Genomic DNA, 23,984 nt, shown 5'->3' with positions numbered 1-23,984 from the left:
AATATACTAGTATTCCGTCATTTGAATCCGGTGGTATGCATTAATTTTTTAATTCATGAATGCAGAATATATATATAAATATTGACTCCTGGTTTTAAATGTATCAGGAAAAAATTACAGAAGGAATTTAGTGCTTAGCCCATATATATGTATGCGTTATGCATTCCATATAACATGAAACTTGGATACGTTATGTTGAATATGTTGATTTTCAATTTTATTTCTTTAATTTTATTTATCAAACAAGAGGCCCAGGCTTTATAGGTCACCTGAGTATCATGTAACAACTTTCCAGCAATTGTATTTGGTTCGTGTTTTAAGCCAAAAGCCATGAAATTCACGAATTTTGAAAGAGGCACCATTGCTTATCAAAGGGCAGATTTCAAAGCATTAATTTATTTTTAGTCAAAGTACCCCCTTGGTACCCCTGACCCAGCAGCCCTGAAATTATCTATTTTGAAAGAGGACCCTTTCTTCATTATAAGGCCAGCATTTTTTTATGTTTAGGTTTAGTTATGAACATGAGAATAAAAAAGTCCCAAAGGAAAAGGAAATAAATTTTTTTGATAAATCAGTTATTAACATTTGTACATTCTTTTTTATGCTATCCTAATAGGCTCCTTACCACTGGACACATAATGCTTACAAATAGGAAAGTAGAACATTTAATTGCTTATTTCTTCATCTGCCAGTTTGGGCCAGTTATATAAATTTTGTGATGTTGATCAAAATATATTTTAAAAAATCAATTCTTTAAAAGTCTTTCAATACATCAATATGTGTTAGGTGAATGTGTAGACATTGTTCTAAAATTTACTTGATGCCTAAAATTATAATTCCTATCATAAAACAGACAGGAGGTATTGGGGAGTAGGGTCAACATTTTTTCAATTAAGTGTAAAATAATTTTTCTGGCTGATACAAATGATACTACATGCCTATATATATTTGTATATTCTTGCCTTTTAATAGATGGATTTTTTTTTATTTCTTCACTTCAGGTTATTGTTTATTTCTTCCTCAAATGGACTTCACTTCTCCCATAGTTTTATTGATTACATCTGATGCATAAGCAACCATTTTCTGAAGAATGATGCTTAGACTGTAAGCTATAACAGATACCTAAACAATGTCCCTGGCAATATGCAATAGCTACCACGGGCAGTTTAAAATCTGGGGGAGGAAAATAATTTACAGTTACTTTTGAAACGAATACATAATTATCTCACCAGCATGTCGTTGTGCAACAAAGTCGTCAGCAATTTATTTGTTCTTAGAACGGGTGAAACGTTTTTAATGGCACTCTTATCGATGAATTTTACACTAAACCATGCTAAATTCTTGGATGTAGCTTTTTTACCCGCCGTTTCATCTAAAAACCGGAAGTGCGAGTTCGTAAATTTGAAATCTCGATCCCGACTCAAATTTGACATAGGAAAGAAATTTTTTTTTATTTTTTTCTAAAAGTTCAAAACCTTGAGCGGAGGGTTTGTAAAACTGAAAATAAAATAAATCCTGGCCTTAGATATGTAATTAGATCATTAGCATATTAACCAAGAGCAAAGGATAAGATGTTCAAAGAATTCATACATTTCATAATCATTAGAGCCCCACCCTAAAACAAGAACCTCTGACCCTGGGGCCATAAAATTCACAATTTTGGTAGAGGCACTCTTGCTTATCATAACTATGTACTTAGTTAGTTTATTTAATACCCAGGAGCAGAGAACAAGATTTTCAAAGAATTAATGTATTTTCACTATATAGCCAATAGAGCCCCGCCCTAACACCAGAACCCCTGACCCTGGGGCCATAAAATTCACAATTTTGGTAGAGGCACTCTTGCTCATCATAACTATGTACTTAGTTGGTTTATTTAATACCCAGGAGCAGAGAAGAAGATTTTCAAAGAAATAATGCATTTTTACTACCTACTTATTTAGCCCCGCCCTAGCACTAGAACCCATGACCCTGGGGCCATGAATTTCACAATTTTGGTAGAGGACTCATTGGTGATTACAATCATGCAAACAGTTTGACTGCTTGATGTCCAGGAGTAAAGAAGAAGATTTTTAAAGATTGCACTAATTTTAGTGGTTTTGGCCCCACCCCTCAGGCCCCAGGGGGGCAGGGATCATGAAATTCACAATTTTTGTTCCCCTTCACCCATAGATGCTTTGTACCAAATTTGGTTGAAATTGGTTCAGTGGTTGTAGAGAAGAAGCTGAAAATGTTCAAATGTTAACGCACGACGAACGACGCACGACGCACGACGAACGACGACGGACGAAAACAGATAGCAATAGGTCACCTGAGTTTACTCAGGTGACCTAAAAAGGTGTATGTTCAACTCTCCTGTGATATAAATTGAATAATTATAGTTTCTTTCATGTCATTATTTCAAACGAGACAATATGTGGCCGTGGGGATACATCGAAACTTGCATACATGTACATACATCCCTCACGATATTGTACATTCTTTTAATGTCGTTGCTTGTAAAGTTAGGCCTAAAATGAAAATTCCGTATTCGTCCACATAAACTTCAAATTTTCAAACATTAAACTCTTCATGTATTTCAATGTACATGTATATCAAATGGCACATTGATGTTTATAAAAATCTTATAGGCTACGTTTTGTTTTGATTCGAGGAAATGCGAACCGACATTGTTTACAGTGTCAGAAAGTCACACGATTTGCAATGCTGCAAAAAATATTCATAAATTCAGATAATTTCAGTACTAGTAAACAATTCTTTTCAATTCTATACTAACATTGTGTGTATGATGTCTATTGTATTCAATTCTCGGAATTAACAGGTCTTGCTGTAAATGTATCTGATTCTGTGTATGCGGAAAACCGTGAATAAAAGGGAGGAAAACAAACATATCCTACATTTTAAGAGTTGTTCCTCTTTGATCAGTAAGGGTCTGATAAAAATGCTGCGCTTTGATCAAGAATACAATTTATTGTATATGAAATGAAATAAACATTAAGGGATTTTTTGTCTTTTGTTTTTCACGGAGTTTGATCGGGTTAATTAAAAATAAATACTTAGGGATTGAGTATGGTACTCATAATCACAGCCAAGCCCCATAGGCCCTATCCCATTTTTACCGTCTTCCTTGGAAGACGGTATTGTATAGTTGAAGTTTTTTACAGTCTCCGGACTATGCACTTCCTCTCTTTTGTGATTGGTAGAAAATGCATGATGAGAAAATTTTCAATTATTTCATTGGTTGAAATGCTGTTCAAAGCAAGGGAGATAACTATCTGATGATCTAATTTTCGTACGACTTAACAATTTTGCAAGATTTTCGATCTTAAAAAAATGACAAAACGAACAACAAAATCAGCAGTAATTAATTCCTAATAACATGTTTTTTTGTATAGCAATAAATAAAAAGATCTCTTTAATTTCATTATAAATAAAATTTGATTTTAATTGCTTGCAGGCTTTACAATTTGTTATTATTCTTTTCCCCTTTCTTGTTTGAAGAAGGGAATGGAATCAGCTCTCGGCCAGTTTACGGAGATGACCGAGCGACAACCGTGGTAGGGCTAATGCCAGTATAAAGCCGATGTAGAAAATTCAAAAGAATTATACGGCCTGATAGGTGTAGATCAGTTTACTGTGTAAAATTGTTGCTAAAGACGGGAAGCTTTTTTAAAAAGCTCTACTTGTTCTTTTATGATTGATATACATCGGGATCGTTTTACTCGTCATTTTGACGCTTTATTTTTGACGTTAAATTTGACGTCACGTCAAACGTTCAATTGAAATCGCAAGAGTCACCTCCCCCAGTGTGTTGTACGTCTTTAACATATTTTATATTTTCAATTTATTCAGTTTTTCTTTATTTTTGCAAATTTTTTAACCTTTACCTTACATGTGTATGTAATATTTCACACATGTACAAAAATCTCTTTTTTCAGAATTATTCAATATGTCTGAAACATGTATTTCACACATCCTTAATCATGTTGTATTTCACACATGTAGTGAAATACGTTAGACCCCCAAAAGTCCAAGCATTTATAGTCCCGATCACTGCTAGATCTGATATGGACTTCGCCCGGCTCATTCGTCTCGACAAAAGGACAGAAATCTGGTATCGGTGTACCGTCATGAAATTTCCATTGTCCATTGATCTTCTCGCCCTGAACCCAGACCTCGATTGCAGTAGAAGATGCATACTGTCCTGAACACAGAAAACAAACATACAGCACGCTTATAACTAAATGCCATTAATGGAAAATTTTGCTTTGTTTTAAGCGTATTTTTTTATAGTCGCTACGTAAACAATATATTTTAAGTTTCACAGAATTGAAATTTTTTTCTCAAAAAGTGTCAATTTATTATAGATTTGTTTGCTGTACATGTACACTATAGCCATGGTTTACTGTATAATGATCATGCTTATAATGAATTGACGTTTACTATATATAGATTAACATATCCGGTGGCCTTAAATATTTTTTTCAAGGAAGGAATAAATGAATAACGCTTATACCGAATCAGCACTCAGTTGTTAGCGTACATGTATTTTAATGACATATACCTGAGAAGCAGAATCGACATGTACAATAACACATCAAACGTCTTTATTTTTAAGAAAGTATTTAATTATTTATTTTCCAAACTTATAAACAAATGAAATTTAAACAGTTTTATAGTTGAAATAAATATTTATTAGTCTATGCGTCTGCATGTTTAGAAAGTATCATGCATATGTCATATGAGTTTCTTTAAAATAACTAATTGATTAAAATATTTATTACTAATAATTCATATATACATTCATAAAATCTTAATCCCGGCAATAACCTGCTTAATTAACTTCTGAAAGTTTAAATATACCTGCATGGTTCTTAAATATATCGAATTTCTGCTGAGAATCAATTCGAACCAGATCTCCGCCATCTTGTTTACAGCTGCTGACTGCTTCCGTGTAATTCACTTCCGTTGAGACATACTTCAAACAAGTTGTGAAAACAGAGGTTCGGTAGAAGGTATAACCTTGCGGGCACATATCTATAAAAACATTTTTTACAGAATTAAAAAAAAAATAATGAATTGAACGTTTACTAGATTTTTAAGGTAATTCCACCTTCCTGTAATGTCATAGGTTTTTGCAAAAACTGTTAATAAATTAAATTCATAACCAACAATAGAACAATATATTTTGGAAGAATGATATTCCATAGGTGTAATGATAATATTGTTAAGTAAAAGAATTTTAAAAACGCATATTTCCTTTATTTAATCAATAATTCAATCTTTAAAGATGCTCAGGTAGCTTCATTTAGGCATTTTCTTTATTGTACTTCTTATGTAAAATATTTTCCCTGATATTCACAATTCAAAAGTATCTTATAAGTAACAAGTATGTAGGAACTTTCAGCATCATAATCATACATTTGAATGAGTTTTTACAATATATTTATGATAGTTATGATGTGGAAGAATACCTTTATGAATTTTATGACCCCAGGGTCAGGGGTTCTGTTGTTAGGGCGGGGTTCTATTGGTTATATAGGGAAAATGCAGAAATTGTATGAAAATCCTTTTCTCTGCTCCTGGGTATCAAGTAGATGAACTACCTATATGTCTATAATGAGCAAGGGCCTTCTTTCCGAATTGTGAATTTCAACGCCCCTGGGTCAGGGGTTCCTTGGGGGGGGGGGGGGCTATACCTATCTATACTTATATACTGGAAAGGAATGAATTGATTGAATTCTTCTCCTTTGTATTAATCAAATTTTTGATAAGCAAGAGTGTCTTTTCCAAAATTGTGAAATGTGTGGACAAAGGGTCAGGGGTTCATGTGTGATAGTGGCACTATACTGATTATTGCTGAAAATTACTGATTAGTCGAAATGCATTTTTGTTCCCCTATTCTGTCTACGAGTATTAAGTAACCAAATTAAACATGCTTAGTGTATAGTTGTGATTAGCAATGGTGCCTCTTTCAAAATTGTGAATGCCATATTACATCTAGTTTAGAATATGAACCAAAATCAATCGTTGTAAAGTTGTTGCATGATGCTTAGGTGACCTATAAGGCCCATGGGCCTTTTGTTCATAATTTTCGGTCATGTAGATAAATACTTATCTAATATAATGCTACCCCTAACAAAAAAAACTATAGTTAACTATAGTTTAATATAGTTTACTAAAGTTTAATACGGTTTACTATACTTAACTTAAGTAAATCAAAGTGTCAAAGTTTTCGCCAAACTTTTTCAAAGTGTCAATGTTTTCGATCAAGTTTTTTAAAGTGTCAGAGTGTTTGATATAAAGTTTTTCAAAGTGTCAAAGTTTTCACCAAATTTATCAAAATGTCAAAGTTTTCGATAAAGAATTTCAAAGTGTCAAAGTTTCCGCCAAAGTTTTTCAAAGTGTCAAAGTTTTCGATCAAATTTTTCAAAGTGTCAAAGTTTTCGATAAAGTTTTCAAACTATCAAAGTTTTCGATTAAGTTTTAAAGTGTCAAATTTTTCGATAAAGTTTTTTAAAGTGTCAAAGTTTTTGATAAAGTTTTTCAAAGTGTCAAAGTTTTCACCAAATCAAAATGTCAAAGTTTTTGATAAAGATTTGCAAAGTGTCAAAGTTTTCGATAAAGTTTTCAAACTATCAAAGTTTTCGATTAAGTTTTAAAGTGTCAAATTTTTCGATAAAGTTTTTTAAAGTGTCAAAGTTTTTGATAAAGTTTTTCAAAGTGTCAAAGTTTTCACCAAATCAAAATGTCAAAGTTTTTGATAAAGATTTGCAAAGTGTCAAAGTTTTCGATAAAGATTTTCAAAGTGTCAAAGTTTTCGTCAAAGTTTTTCAAAGTGTCAAAGTTTTTTGATAACGTTTTTCAAATGTCAAAGTTTTGGCCAAACTTTTTCAAAGTGTCAAAGTGTTGGCCAAAGTTTTTCAAAGCGTCAAAGTTTTCGATAAAGTTTCAAAGTGTCAAAGTGATCAATGTAGTAAACCAAAGTTTTCAAAGTCTCAAAGTTATAGCTATAGTTAACTGGACCCTGTGTTTCTTATTCCTTTCAGTATATGTTTGTGTCCATTCTATTTTAACAAAACGGATTTGTAGAAATCATACCATGGAAATTTTAAACCTTTAACTTTTGCCAATGATGACTGAATAGTTGTTTAAATTTGTTGAAATCTTAAGCAACATCAGGACCGTAGAATATTTCAAACAATTGATCACAAAGTTTAAGAGCAGAATTATGAAAATTAAATCAGTACATGTAGACAAACAGATTTACAGCTAATAAAGTGAAGGAACTAGATCTTACTTTGTCATACTATGTATAATTTTTTGGACCTTGATACAAGTTATTTGCTCTGCAAGGTAATTAACTGTGAATTAGGTAAAGAAATCTATCTAAAGGTGTAAGAATATGACAACTCTGTGTGTACTTTCTTATTAGTTAATTGTCAGTCTTTATTGACTTCTCTAAGGTATAGCCTTTCTGTCTCAAATTTTTTCTCTGCTGACCACTTTTTTTCAGCAATATTTTACAGGCATATCAATCTTGCACAGATTTATGAATAGTTTTAGCTTTACAGGATTGATCTGTACAGATGAGATCATCCTGATGCTGTATACTTTACATGTCAAGGACGATGTACAAATTACATATAGTCAAGAATTATTTAATAATTTTAATTTAAGAACAAAATAAATTATACCATATCACATGTAGCATCCATAAAACATGTATGTTTTTATTACAATTAATTCATGATATGATAACATTTCAGATACCACTTTAAAAATCAATTGTTGTCAAATTCATTTCTACTCTCCAGCAATTTGTCAAAACTGCAGAGAAGCTTTAACAGCTTTGGTAAATTGAAAATTTGAAAAAAAAAGCTTGATGACAACATTCAATCCCCTCCTTTATCAATCATTCCTCATGATTCAGAAAATTTTCAGGATAACATTTGAATATCAGGTACATGTAATATATATGTTACGTTTAGGATTTTAATCCAAACACTGGGTGAAAAGTCCAGTTTCCGCAAAACTGAAACTATATGGAAACCTTGCTGAAACTTGGCGTTGAAGTTTCCTGTATGGTTTCCGCAATTCGGAAACTATATAATAGTTTCAGCAAGTTTCTGTAGGGTTTCCGTATGCTGAAACTATTAGGTTTGTTTCCAAATAGTTTCCGCAAAACGGAAACCAATGTAAAATTTAATGGAATGTCAATTTAACGATACTTTTTAGTTTCAGTAGGTTTCAGTTTCCGGAAACTATTGATTTCGATTCTATATGGTTTCCGCACGCTGAAACCGAACTGAAACTTTTTCTTTTCTGTTTTTTTTTTCAAATGGGTAGAAAAATCAACTCAAATGATTTTTTTACTATTGATTTCGATTCCATATGGTTTCCGCATGCTGAAACCGAACTGAAACTTTTTCTATTATTTTTTTTTCAAAAGGGTATAAAAATCAACTCATATGATCTTTTTACTATTGATTTCGATTCTGTATGGTTTTCCCATGCTGAAACCGAACTGAAACTGTTTTTTTATTTTTTTTTTCAAAAGGGTAGAAAAATCAACTCATATGATATTTTTATTTACTTATACATTTTAAAAAATGGTTTTATTTTTAAATATCTAATAGTTCATATTCAGATTTTGAGATGTGCTCTGTGTAAACTTACACATACCGATATTGATATTAATGATAAGCACTTTATACAAGATCCTTGCTTCATATAAATTTATTTCATATTGTGCTGGAATTTAAAAATTATCATTTTTAAACAAAGTCGATTCCTCTCACCAGGATTTTCTACATTACCCAACTCGAGACTCCCCCTCGGGAATTTATTCTTTTCATAACACATTATTTTCACAAAATATTACTTCCGTATGAGAACAAATCAAGGGTTATATATGGAGGTTCCTCTGTCTACAATTACATTTAATGTTAATTTGTTTAAAAAATAAAATTAGTGTGTCTTCATGGTGCATGAAATACAGATAATTACGAGAGCGAACGTTTACATTATCTGGGATAGCAAGATTTGCATTTATATTCCTTACACATGTATCTATATTCCTGAATCAGGGGCGTAGCAACAGGGGGGGGGGGGGGCAGGAAGGCTGCCCCCTTTTTTCCCCAACCTGACTTATACTATAGGAAATGTTAATTGACAGCCTGGTTGCCCCCCCCCCTACACTTTTAGTGATGTACCGAAAATGTAGTATTAGAATTGTTACTGAAAGTTGATTGATATTGTTTAACATCCCTCTCGAGAATTTTTCACTCATATGGAGACGCCACCACTTGCCGGTGGAGGGCTACAAATTTTGTCCTATGCTCGGCACTCAGTGCCTTTGAGCAGTGAGGGATCTTTTTCGTGCCAACACCTACTGCGACACGGGGCCTCGGTTTATACGGTCTCATCCGAAGGACCGGTCTCCACGTCCCACAGTGGGATTCGAACCCGCGACGTAAGGATTGACTCCTTACTTCGCGACTCTAGAGCAGACGCTCTAACCCTCTAACCACTGCGCCACGCGGGCGACTGAAGTAGTTGACACTGAGAAAAAGTATACCTAAACCCCCCCCTCCCGCCCCTCCCCACCGCACACACACACACACACACACACGATATAGGATTTTCGACTTTGGGCAACTTTTTTTCTTTTTTTTCTTTTGCTTGTCAACTTTTTCAGGTAAGTAAAAAAAAAAATTCTGGCTGCCTCCCCCCCACTTTCAAAAACGATGCTACGCGCCTGTGAATGGATATCATTTCAATAATTCAATTTGTTAACAAAACAGTCATACTGACTAGAATGCTTTTCTTACTATTCAGTGTTCGACATAGATATATAGTGCAATAGTTACTAGTCGTTTTTATAATTACATTGATTTAATATCAATTATGTATTTTTATCTCCGTTCTCATGAAATAATACATTTTATTCGTCTAACAGGCGTTAATCTTATTCGTAAGCAGCGGGTTTACAGTATAAAAAATATTGCAAGAAAAGATGTCATGAACATTTGATGCCATGGTTCTTAAGATCTGCAGCATATTATGTCAATCTAATTAAAACTAGATGCTGTCATGAGACAGTAATACCCGCACTAAGGTGTTTGCCTCTAAATGCACACTTCTTCATATTGGGCTTTACCAAGGAAAAAGTCAATATAATTCAATAATTTACATATTACATGTTTTATCAAATTGAGCATAATATGCTCAGGTGACAATGTGACCCATGGGCCTCCATCTAATAGGTATTTCATATCCTTAATTCATTACCAGTCTGAATTAAACAACAGAATTAAATTGATGATGTAAATAAGGTTTGATAAAGGGGGGCGGGGTTATAAATTTTTGGCACATAATTGGAACTCTTTAAATCTATTTTCTCATATCTATAAATCAACAAATAATATTATTCAAATTAGTGTAAAGAGTTTTTGATGAATTTTTCAAAATGTGCAAAGTTTATTTATATTTGACAAGGCAGTTCTAAACTTCTTGAAATCTGCCATATATACACAATCAATTTAGTCAACCCCCACCCCTCTCCCATCAACATACACACACAAACACACCTAATTTGCCCGTTTTTGGAAATAGGCCTAGATGGAAAGTTAAGATAAAACATCTTTCGTAAATTATAATTTTCAATTTGTTCTTGCACTATACATGTATTTGAACACCTGCATCACATTGGGCTTCCGTCACGTACCCAACTTAAGTACTAGTTTTACCATTGGCATTATCATTTTTAGATTTCACTGCACGTGCAGTAGGCTACTAATGTGGTATACACATCATTGCATATAGGAATTATTTCATTTTGTGTTTTAATTGGATTATATTTCATGAAGATTACAGGACCTAAATAATGACAATCGGTAAGTACAAAATTTTGGTATAGATTTGGGTAAAATAGTCTGAAATGCAAACGGTTCTAGGATCAAAGGTCATCCGATGCTTTGACATTCTGAAGAGTTATCCCCCGTTATCAACGTTACATTCAGTTACAAGATCCAGAATTTTTTTTCTGGGACTGGGAGGGAGGGGGGTTTCCAGACCAGAATTTCCTGAGAAGCTAAAAAAAAAGAAGTTATGTTTGGGTCTGTTTTCTAAGGTGGAGGGACACTTAGGGCATACAAAGTCATTTTTATTTCCTCCAGTATATATTATAGTCCTGCAAATTCCAAGGGGGGGGGGGGAGGTTGAGAGGGCGATCAGCCAATCCACTCCCTGTCCCTGTAATGACAAATGATCATGTGACTCCTAAACAGTTGGAAAGTTTTTCCATTTGACTCTCCATAATTTTGTTTCTTGTGTTATTATGTTATGTAAATTAAATGGTATAAAGGTTATGAACCCCTGGAGGTCATTCCCACTCCTAATGAGCTGGAAATGTTCACAATATGACTGCATTAAATTAAATAAAAGTGCATCAATGATAAGATTACTTGACATTTTATTCATGAATTTGTGTCAACTTATCTTCTGGCGGCGGCCTAGAATAGGAATGAAAATCATTCAGAGATGGACCACATTAAACTATTTGTATAATTTTTTTTTAATGTAATACAAGTAGTAGTTTGCATACATAAACAAACAGGGGTCTGGGAAGGGGTGAGGGGAAGGATCGAGTTAATATTTCTTTATGTCTTAATGGTTGAAAACTCCTAAAATGAATGTTGACCTCAAATCTAACTTGTCCTCATTATTTTTCAAGTGGTGGTGTCTCCATATGAGTGAAAAATTCCTGAGAGGGATGTTTAATAACAAACAAAATGACATAAAAACACAATATTGATTTGCGTTAAGAAATATGCAGGGGATTTTTTCCATCATAAATCTTCTTCTCAAGAACAGCAAGGGCATTATTGTCCCCCGTTTTGGGGAAAGGGAGGGGACGTTAAATCTCATTTGTCTGTCAGTTTGTCCATTTTATTGACAGCTAGTATGTGCATCTGTCACAATAAATTTAACCTTGGTAATAACTTTTGAATAATAAGAGATACTGCTTTCCTATTTCACATGTACATTACCACAAAACTTTCTAAATATACTATGATTTTTAACCCAAGTGAGACCTTGACCTTAAAGTTTTACCTACTTTCCAAAAAATAACATTTTAAATTGATCAATTTGAAAGAGAAAAGAAAGGGCATTCAAATTATACATGTTTATTACATGTGAAAAGACTTTTCTAAATATAACATTACTTTTGACTCTGTGACCTTGACCTAGAAGTTTAACCTACTTTTCAAAAATATTATATTGTATATATAAATTTTGATTCAAAAGAGATATGACTTTTATATTTGACATGTACATTACCTGCAACAAAATGTTTCAGAACATGCTATGATTTTACCCCTTTGACCTAATTTTCAAAAATTGATATATGATATGGGTGCATATTCAATGACATAATATGCCATAAATTATGGCATCCCATTCACTAAAACACAGAAAGCAGAGGACCACAATTCTTTGAATTTGCTAATGTATAATCTTGATAGATGGAAACATCCTCATATAATGTAGATTCAAGTTTTTTATGCCACACCATGATTAGGAATACATGTATAGTTTTTGTCATGTCCGTCCTCCACCCTTCCATCTGTCTTTCCATTGGGCTTAAAGAAACTTTGTAGATATTTTTATCAAAGTTCATATGTTGATGCATACTGATGTAAATATCCAACTGCAGCAATATTTTTTGACTTTGACTTTTCCTTTGACCTTCACGAAACTTTTCTTTAAAGAGGCTGGGTGGTTGCAGCCATTTTTAGACTATTTTGATCTCCGTTAGAAGAAGAGCTCCATTTAAAGATATAATAAAAATGATAAAATGATCAAATTTTAAAACAAAAATTTATGAATTTTTTTTTTTTTGCCAAATGATAGTTGATGGCTTAAGATATCATATCCCCAAATTTAAGTTATAACCGGTGGTAATAAAAAAATAATTTGTTGACCCCCTAGCCTCCTTAAATTACTGTTTAGCTTTATTTTAAAGAAACCATTCAAGTTGTGTAATGAAACTTTACATGATAATACATACTTATGTAAGCTTTACAATACTTCACTCTTTTTTACCTTGACCTTTCCTGTGACCTTGACTTCACTTTTCTAAAATTAATGTCTAAATCAGTTTTGAGTAAACAATTCAAAATATATTTATCAAACTTCATATGCTGATACATACTGCTGAGAGCTATTAATACATCAACTTATTTTGACCTTGAATTTTCCTTTGACCTTGACCTCACTTTTTAAAATATGTGTTTATCTAAGTTTTAAATAAACCATTAATTATAGTTTTATCAAACTTCATATGCTAATAGTAAATTCATACTGATGTAAGCTTTTCAACTGCAACAATTAACATTTTGGCCCTAACCTTTCCTTTGACCTCTCTTTTCTTAGAAAAAGTGTTGAGGTCAGTTTCATTAAATCATTCAAGATATTTTTATCAAACATAATATGCTGATAACTTCATCAAAAACTTAACCTTGCACATTCCTCTGACCTTGACCTCCATCCTTTTTAATTTGTATTTCGCTTAGTTTTAAAGAAATAATTTAAGACATTTTTATGTTTAGCATGCACTTATAATACATAATTTGGTGAGGATTTATAATCTATATCAAATTTATTTAGATTTTAGTTTCAATTCTAAAGAAACTGTTCAAGATATTTTCAACAAACTTAATACGCTAATACAAATTTTCCTGTAGCATGAGTAATATACATCCAGTGGGACATTCATGTCCTATAGACATATTTCTAGTTTTTCAAATCATAACCTCAAAGGCTAGGTCAGGCCACAATTAGACATTAAACATTCCAAAACCTTACTGCACATCTACATGACACCACCAATCATCTCCTCAAAGATGATTAGACTACTGTGTAAAATGTAAGGGGAGTTCAGGGAAGACGGGGCTTTTTGCAAAAAAACGTCATTTTTCGACCCCCATTTGATCCCCTGGGGCAAAATCAACATTCCGAAACCTTACTGCACATCTACATGACACCACAAACCATCTCCCCAAAGATGATTAGGCTACTGTGTAAAATGTAAGAGGAGTTCAGGGAAGACGGGGCTTTTTTGCATAAAAAACGTCATTTTTCGACCCCCATTTGACCCCCTGGGGCAAAATCAAAACTTAGTAACCTTACTGCACATCTACATGACACCACCAACCATCTCCCAAAAGATGATTAGGCTACTGTGTAAAATGTAAGAGGAGTTCAGGGAAGACGGGGCTTTTTGCATAAAAAACGTCATTTTTCGACCCCCATTTGACCCCCCGGGGCAAAATCAAAATTCCGAAACCTTGCTGCACATCTACATGACACCACAAACCATCTCCCCAAAGATGATTAGGCTACTGTGTAAAATGTAAGAGGAGTTCAGGGAAGACGGGGCTTTTTGCATAAAAAACGTCATTTTTCGACCCCCATTTGACCCCTCGGGGCAAAATCAAAATTCCAAAACCTTACTGCACATCTACATGACACAGCCAACCGTCTCTCCAAAGATGATTAGGCTACTGTGTAAAATGTAAGAGGAGTTCAGGGAAGACGGGGATTTTTGCATAAAAAACGTCATTTTTCGACCCCCATTTGACCCCCCGGGGCAAAATCAAAATTCCGAAACCTTACTGCACATCTACATGACACCACCAAACATCTCTCAAAAGATGATTAGGCTACTGTGTAAACTGTAAGAGGAGTTCAGGGAAGACGGGGCTTTTTGCATAAAAAACGTCATTTTTCGACCCCCATTTGACCCCCTGGGGCAAAATCAAAATTCCGAAACCTTACTGCACATCTACATGACACCACCAACCATCTCCCCAAAGATGATTAGGCTACTCTGTAAAATGTAAGAGGAGTTCAGGGAAGACGGGGCTTTTTGCATTAAAAACGTCATTTTTCGACCCCCATTTGACCCCCCGGGGCAAAATCAAAATTCCGAAACCTTACTGCACATCTACATGACACCACCAACCATCTCCCCAAAAATGATTAGGCTACTGTGTAAAATGTAAGAGGAGTTCAGGGAAGAAAAGTGTGACAGACGGACGGACGGACGGACATGAGTAACAACAATATACCCGAACTTTCTTTAGAAAGTGCGGATATAATTAAATCTTCTCATTTGTTACCAAAATGCTTATTATTTTTACGAGGAAGACTTATTAAATAATGTAAAAAGTATGTTTTTCTGAAACAATACCCTGGGAGCGAATGGAAAATCTCATTTTAAGTAGATTGCATACTATGTGTAGGCTTTTTTAATTTATTTAATATTTATTTTTTTAAATATCTTGATTTCGTGATGTTAATTAATACAATATTACTGAAAACGCGGTACCTATACTTTTTAGCAATATGATCAATTATATTCGTATTGAGATGTATAATGTGCTAAATTTGTGATTTAGAACTTTTTTTTTTCAAAAATAAAAGTAGAATGTAAGTTGATCAAATTTTCAATCCTTTTCTTTGAACCCCACTCGCGGGCACCTGTCCTCACGTGCCACAGGTGGGGAGACACGTGTCGCAAAGACACCTGCTACCGTGTTGGTGTATTTTTGTATATTCTATGTGGATTGAGAGGTTTTTCTACCTTAGAGGAACAATGGGCTGTGACCAGGCGTAATATATACATGCAGTACATGGTATACACAGTATAGTCTTTAGTAATGACCCCAAGGTGTCTGAACATTCAAATTTAAAAAAAAAATTTAAAACCCCCACACACACACTATATATAAAACTTCACCTAAAATCAAACAAATAAAATTGTTTTATAAAATATTTTATATAAAATGTTTCATATAAGCTATTAAGTTTATTATGTGTTGGTGATTAAGAGAAAAAAAGGAAAAACCTCTCAGATATTTATCTATAGATCAATCTAATAATTAATAAAACTAATCTACAGGTAAGGAGAATATTTGCTAGTTCAATAGACTATTTCAAAAATTTCAATATTATTTTACAATTTCTCCACAAAGAAATCGGCAATCACAAAAAGAAATCGACAATTAAGTGCACTCCTTGTTTGCCACCATTGTAAACTTCAAATATTGAAAATATTTAGAGGTCGATGACACGCAACCTAATGAAAACACAGTCTATGAATTTTATTTCATAACTTTTTTTATGTAGGTAATTTCTAAGTACACAATAAAACAACGTTTCATTTCTAATTTAGAGTCCAAAACAGAAAAGTGTGAGGTTATTACAATAATAAGGAAAAGATTTTTTTAAAAAAAAGATAAATACATTAATTTTAGTAAACAACAATAATACATGACATGTGTAAAGGACTATGACTACTATTACATGATTTCATTTATAAATTTGCCCGCAAAATTAAGAGTTTCCGTATCTTCTGTATTGAGTATATAACCAATAATTTTTTGTTCATCATCTAATGCTGAGAAGTAGCGCGATTTACTATTAATGGAATGAATTTTTTTTTCTTTGATGATCATCTTTTTTTACATGACAGTGTTATAAAAAATGGATTTCGATTATCATTTATACTGTTGGAATTACATCTACATTTATCGATCTTCTCTAGAAATATTGGTAAATCTGGCCACTTCAATTTGTAACCTGTGACAGGAAATTCTTAGTTAACATATAGACTTAATTGTACATGTAGATATTTTCTGAGATGGAAATTTTTAACAATTGATTAATAATTCTTATAATCCCAATTTTGCTTTTGAGTTTCACATAAGTATAAAAAGCAATACCAGAGAGAGAGAGAGAGAGAGAGAGAGAGAGAGAGAGAGAGAGAGAGAGAGAGAGAGACTGATACAACACCTTCTTATATAGTTTGTAATTTTTTTCTTCGTTTTATTTAAGTTACGAAGGTCAAAATTAATCATTTATTTATATAACAATGAATATAATCTTACATGTACTTTGTTAATTTATTTATTCTGTTTTAGGACACAAATAAAAATGTATTCCGTAGATAAAGATTTTAAAAAACATCACATAAATTTGCAGACTTGTGATAAAGTTTTAACCAGCTGATTCGTATCGCTTACTAGAAGGGGGGGGGGTTAAAATCGCTCTTGTATGTGGTTAATATGCCATCAGCATAACTTTGTTGACTTGTATACTTTTCTTTACACAATAATCTAAGTACATGTGTATATGATTTTAAATCTATTTGTAAAAATCTGGACAGTCCGTTTCAACAATTACCATAATCATGATAATAAGGGACCAAAAATACGGTATTATACCCCCTTCGATTCCATGATCAATTTTATTTTAGCATGTAAAAATGTTCATTCTGTTGTCATAAATGCAAGGACGTCTGCAATTAAGAAGTAAAAAAAAATATTGCCAAAAGAGAAATCCAAAAACAAGGTGAATTTTCCGTAGAGACTGACATTCAATCACTAGGTGGCGTATCGCGATAGAATGCTTCTCTCTCATTGGTTAGATTTTTAGTAGAAGAAAGAGGGACAAAATGGCGAAGAAAACACCAAGAACTTGCTCAAGAAAAACAACAGAGATGAGAAGATCTTTTGACTCTACACAGAAGAAAGGCACCCCAAACGACAGATTAGATACAGGTAGTTATTTCTTACAGTTCAGAGCATCTTTATATTTGTTTTTATTGTCTGAAATCGTAAGAATAAAGTTGGGTCAAAACGGCGAGTTCCAAAAATTCAAATTGACCATTGTACAGTTATAATTATTTTGAAAAAGCGCCTTGTAAATCATTCTCAGCTTAGGTTGTAATACGTATAATTAATTGCTGTTAAGGTAGGTCGCGGGTTTACCCCATCAAAATTCTTACGAGAAAACATATCCTGAAAATTTGATATAACGTTCCTTAGAATTCACAGCGTATTATCTGCAATTTTCATTAATTTTGCCTACGTAGTTTTAATGCTATATAACAGTAAACGCGGTATTCTTGTTAGTACCTTTTTTACGCATTGCTATTGAAATATATGGAAAATGACGTTTTTAAGCCAATTTTGTGAAAATAGTTTCTTTTAAAAAGACTGGATAACTTTTTAAAGACGTAGACGAATTATTCAGGAATTTCAAATTGTCAAGATGAGGTAAAATCAAAACTGTTAATATAAAAAAATCAATATGTCTTCTCGCTAGATTTTTTGCTAAATAATTTCAAAGTTTTCTTTTATACTGCTAAAATAAACTACGTTTATGGCGTTATTGATATCTACAACGCCATTTGTTGAACGTAATAACGTTTACAGTACGAGTATAAATATCTTGACCTTTAGAATATGCAAGATCTAAAAGGTGACATAGATACAAAATTTAATTTATTTAATTTATTGTGGAGACATATTAGGATGACCAGAAACTTATTTTCACTAGTATTAATTGTGAAATTCATATTCTGATCACAAAGTCAGAATGAACGGTATCAACAGTCCTCGTGTATGAGAAAAACATACAACGACAACAACGCAAGTTATAAAATGTTAGTACCTGTATTTTTAGAAATTCATGGTCAGTAGGATATTAGGCATAACACAAAAATTTGATCACTTTATTCGAAAACGGTAAAAAAAAAAAAAACAAAACATCCCGATACTGAGGAAATAAGAGGCGGGGGGGGGGGGGTTATCTGCACTGTTCTTTCTATATTAGTCGCAAGCTATAGTGCATGGCCCTAAATCTCAAACATTTATTAATTTCAAATTCTCTGAATCATATTTCAATACGCATTTAGCTTTTATCCTTTTAGCTTTTCTTATAAAAAAAAAATATATAGATAAAAATGATACTTGTAAATTGTGTACTGTGTCTTATAGGTCTTACAGTCAAAGTGTTTTAAATACATTTCACAATTTATTAGCCAGCAAAGCAAGGCGAGTACACGAGATTTAAATACATAACAACCAAACAATAATGATACATGATGATGATAATTTAGAAAACCCCAGGAAAAAATTATGTAATTATATTTAACCCGTTTTTAGTGATGAGGATTGATTCTACCCTGAAAAGCATACGCATATTTTCGCCCCGGCTTTGATTGGCAGTCATATGCATGATGCAATACGCAAGTTCCACTGAGTTTCAAATAACGTGCGCATGCACATACTACCCCTAAAGTTTTCCGCTAAGCTATTTTTATTCACGATAACTCTCTTTCTGCATTCCATAATTTTTACGCTGATTTATTCTGATTGACTTTTAGCAGTTTAGTTACACTTACAATAAAAATTATTCCTTTCATTTGATATTGTATGTAATTAGTCCTAAGACATTACATACATCAGAATTCAGAAACTGAATTATAAAACCTGTACGAGTTTTAGGTACAATAGCATGCACTTTGTATTAATCTACTTGATCCGTACAGACTTGAAGTCATTTGCAGATAATTAAACGGGAAACAACGCAACGTTGCCTTTGTGACGTAAGTGACGTCATAATCAAATGTGCATAAAACAACCGCTCGAATCGTCGAAATTGTGTACCAAAATTGATGACAAAAGCAAACCCGCGACCTACCTCAATCACTGAAAGTTGTAGCATAATGCTCAGGTGACCTATAAGGCCCATGGGCCTCTTGTATTATTGATGGAAGACTGTGCTGCACAGCTGAGGAAGGGGTTGAATATATTTTTAACATGCAGTCTAGAATCGTAAATATTAGATATGTTAGAGGGCATCATGTTGGGAGAATACCATTGTGTAGTATTGTATCACTGTGAAATGCCAATTTGTACATGTTGTATAGTCATGAAAGTAAAATTCCTGAGAACTTGCAGATTTTGGGATATGAAAGTGACTTGATAATTTTCAGAATGCCTCACATTATTCAAGTTGAAGTATTTTATTAAGTTTCATACCATACATTATGATTTTGAAACATTGTCGAACATGAACAAAATAGTTATATACAAAGATACATAAACATCTTTTCTTACAAGGCATAATTCTGATTAATTAAACTTAAAATGTTAAAATGATATTTATTTTAAATTAATAGATCAATACGTTATATCGCGACTACCAATGAGTACCTCGCAGTTATCTAACTTACTACTGCTCTTTTGCGGGGGAGTCGAGAAAAGTCTAAATTTCTGGGGGCAAATGACATTGTTTACAGTAGTGACAATCGAATGATTCGAACAATTTAATGCCTAAATCACAATGTTTTGCCAGATATTGAACTCCAAATGGTAGATTGTCAAATAAGAAAAGTTTAGAATATTTTATCTGCTTAAAAATATGACGATTTTCAATGAAAATTTAACGAGAAGAGTCCGCTTAATTAAAAATATCGTTAAAAATGTGACAATTTAGGATTGGCTCCTCTCAAAAATATATAAGGCTGGTTCAGCGATTGTTCAGCGAGGTATTCCACCAGGATTTTTTACTTATCTGTCCTTATAAATGCTACAATGATCGATCTTGCATTGTATTGAATAGCACATTGCCCCCACCCAACAGGCGATTCCTACCCCCTTCGCGAAAGAGTTCCGCTAAGTTAAGTAATCGCGATATCAAGTATTGTAATTTCATGCTGACACATATGCATGTTTTGATCTATATGAAACAATTAACACCATTTTAGCAACCTGAAACTTGATTTACCGGTAGTGTGCATGGTGTAATTGTTCATTAGAAATACCATGTTTTTATTATACCTTGTGTATTAAATGTGGTGCAGTTTCTAAATACATCAGAAATCACAACCATAAAAATGATTCTCTTGATATCAACAGATCAGTATTTACCTGTATATGAAGAGTGTATTATGATAGACTGGAGTTTGATGAAATGGGCAATTGACCATTTTCAATTTCATAAGTACATGTATTGGTTCATTATACAGTCATATACTTGTATTTATTTGTTACCCTTTAGAGAACATTTAATTAATGAGGACATGTCACCAACACAGTCTCATTGGAGGGACCAGTCTCTATGTACTACATTGGATTCAGACCAGTGATGTAAGAATCAGCTCTTACTCCCCAACTCTAGGCGTGTCGCTCTAACCACTGGGCCACACTGGCAATGTGACCCATATGGAAATTTGACATAATACTTTTATGATCTCTAAAATTTATTGACCTGATAAAATGACTGATACACAAATAAGATTTTTTGTAATCTCTCTGTTTATAGCTGTTTACCATTCGCCATATTTCTATCACTAATTAAATCGATTTTCAACAATGGCCACTGAAGAGTCCTAGTTCTGTCTTATTATACAAATAGAGATCTTCCCTTTATGTGAAATAGAATATTAAATAAAATAAAGTATCAAATGAATTATAATTTTGAATCGGAGAAGGCCTACATATCTTAAACAAACATGATTAAGATGAAGTCTTGCTTTTATGGAAAATTATAAATTATTTAATTTTTCTCATTCTCAGATATAATTGCATTTCAAGAACTTGTAAATTGAGGCTGTGATAGGACTGCCACTTAGAATTAGGCCAGAGTGTGACTGTGTCCATTTTAAAATGATACAATTTCCAATCATTTTTTTTTCTTTGTCATGTGTCCATTAGAATTTTCACTGCATGTCAGGTGCAAGAAAATGGACATGCAAGTGGTTTTTGGGACTTTTCTAAGCTCATGCTAAAAACAAAACAGTTATTACTGTACGGTACTGTACTAACTCGATCTATTTTAATTTCAGATATCCATGGAACAAATCATCTGAAAACTAAGAGAGGATGAAGAATACTTCTATTAAAAAGTATGTTTTAGTATTTAGAACTTATGTAACTCTATTTTAGGAAATTAAGGACTAAAGCACAAAGTTTATGTTTTTATTTTCTATGGTTTTCTTAATCTCTCTGTATAATTTTAAGCTCTCTATTTATCATAGTCAGTGCTTGTCAGTGTGTGTGTGTGTGTGTGGGGGGGGGGGGGGGGGGGTGTAAGCTGCTTTCCTCTACTTTTTAAGCTTTATATAATATCTTTATATGTTTGGCATTTCCATCAAATTAACAGATGTTCACTTTTCCTAGAAAGTCTCATTTTGCGAGCTACCTACTCAAATTCTATGATTTATTTAAAATAAGTATTTATCAACAGGCCTATTTTTAGGTCACCTTAGTAAACTCAGGTGACCTATTACTATCTGTTTTTGTCTTTTGTTTGTTAACATTTGAACATTTTCAGCTTCTTCCTTGCAACTCCTCAATCAATTTCAACCAATTTTGGTACAAAGCATCTATGGGTGATGGGGAACAAAATTTGTAAATTTTATGATACCCCCCCCCCCTTTTTCTTCTTTACTCCTGGACATCAAACAGTCAAACTGTTGGCATGAATTTAATCAGCACCGAGTCATCTACCATAATTATGAAATTCATGGCCCCAAGGTCAGGGGTTCTAGAAATAGGGTTGGTCTATATAGCTCTTTGGAATTAATCAACCATTTATGATGAAATAAAACTTAAGATAACATTTAGACAATTTTGAAATGTGTGGCCCCAGGGTTAGAGGTTCCTGTGGGGTGGGGTACACAACTGATGGTTTTAAAATGGAATAGCAATTTATCTTTATTACTCTGATCCACAATTGGGTATTGAGTAACCAAAGTAAGCATGCTAAGTGTATAATTATGATAAACAACATGAACAATGGTGTGTCTTTCAAAATTGGGAATTTCCTGGCTTTTTGTTTAAAACACGAACCAAATTCAATTGAGTGAAAGTTGTTACATGATACCTATTAGGTCTATGGGCCTCTAGTTGTTATTCAAATAAAAAAAAAATATTTTATTGAACAAGTAGAATGAAAAAAAAATCCTTAATTTACTCTGAAAATCAGGAACAAATCCATACATACATATTCAGGTACATTTAAATAAATTCAAGTTTGTTTATTTCAGTATCCCTAGTCAAGTGTTTAAAAGAGGCAACTTCAATAAACTAATGAGATTTTACACTTAATAAATTTTTAGATTTCATTTTAAATCATTCTGATCAAAAAATGCTTAAAATGTGAAATTAATCAAACAAAGGCTTGTACTAGAACAGCATTAGGGACTTTGTCAATCCAATTAATATTAAATGTTAGATACTGCCTAAATCTAACAACATTCTGTAGAGTGACACGTCAGAGTACAAATTCTATAAACCAATCAAATAGTCAACTGCAAAATTATTGTATTTCATATACTGGAACGAATAAGTCTAGAGTTGTTCCGTATTTGACATCTGATGTGACCTTCTATGGGATGTTGTTAGATGTTGTGTAGCGAGTATGCGAGAGGATCTAACATGTTGTTTTATTTAGATTGGGATTTTGTTAAACTATATTTATATATATTTTCAAAAGGTTGAAGTAACTGATGAGCAGATCAATCCAACTTGAACATGATATCATTTCTCCAAGGATGAAAACAAGTCTCTCTGTACTCAAGCATTGATATTTTTAAAGTCAACTGAAACTGGAACAGGTCATACATGCAGACTACAGTGATGTGTTGCACAGTTCTGAAAACAAGCAGCCACCACTAGCATAAGCATGATAAGTGCAAGTGGGTCATCAAAAAATGAGAACCACTGAAGGACTTTTCTGTTGTTTGATGATGGACTACAAACTGATTTTTTAACAAAGGAATCCAACTTAGTGCTTATTGGCTACATATGATGTGAACTTGTGCATTTATTATACCACATACTTTTACATTTCCTTGATAATACTAGACTTGCTTAAACCGAATTCGGGTTTAGTTGATTGATTGCAGTTCTAAGTTCCTCTCGCAAGATTATATCTCTGATATATTAGACATCATTAAATGCAGACATTTTCTCTATCCTCCTGTCGTGACATGAGGGCTCGGACTTTGCTGTAAAAATGTTTATGATGCAAGAGAAAATGAATGTTCAACCCAATGGCCATAAGTGAGTCATAATTTTATTTTTACACTATATATTTCATTGAAAAACCTATATTTAAAA

The 23,984-nt window shown here is 33.0% G+C and overlaps 1 protein-coding gene and 1 long non-coding RNA gene across 2 annotated transcripts in view; one reads left to right on the top strand and one right to left on the bottom strand.

Annotated features, from left to right (window-relative positions):
* Window positions 1-3,977: 3,977 nt before the first annotated feature.
* Window positions 3,978-23,984, bottom strand: part of LOC134265756 (uncharacterized) — a 33,225-nt gene continuing 13,218 nt past the window's right edge. The window contains exons 4-5 of the mRNA XM_062747971.1: window positions 4,864-5,037; window positions 3,978-4,204 (exon numbers count right to left, since the gene is read on the bottom strand). Coding sequence (XP_062603955.1) covers window positions 3,978-4,204; window positions 4,864-5,037 — 401 coding nt within the window. The remainder of the gene's footprint in view (window positions 4,205-4,863; window positions 5,038-23,984) is intronic.
* On the top strand, window positions 17,436-23,557 carry LOC134265753 (uncharacterized). The gene is made up of 3 exons (XR_009991815.1): window positions 17,436-17,630; window positions 21,707-21,766; window positions 23,359-23,557. It is a non-coding gene; the product is annotated as an uncharacterized LOC134265753 (long non-coding RNA).

This window comes from Saccostrea cucullata, unplaced genomic scaffold (genome assembly GCF_032062105.1).
Source record: "Saccostrea cucullata isolate Sc308-1 unplaced genomic scaffold, CSIRO_AGI_Scuc_v1 ctg1074, whole genome shotgun sequence".
Classification (NCBI taxonomy): domain Eukaryota; kingdom Metazoa; phylum Mollusca; class Bivalvia; order Ostreida; family Ostreidae; genus Saccostrea; species Saccostrea cuccullata.
The sequence above is the reverse complement of the archived record's forward strand: the minus strand, read 5'-3'. Positions and strand labels throughout refer to the sequence as shown.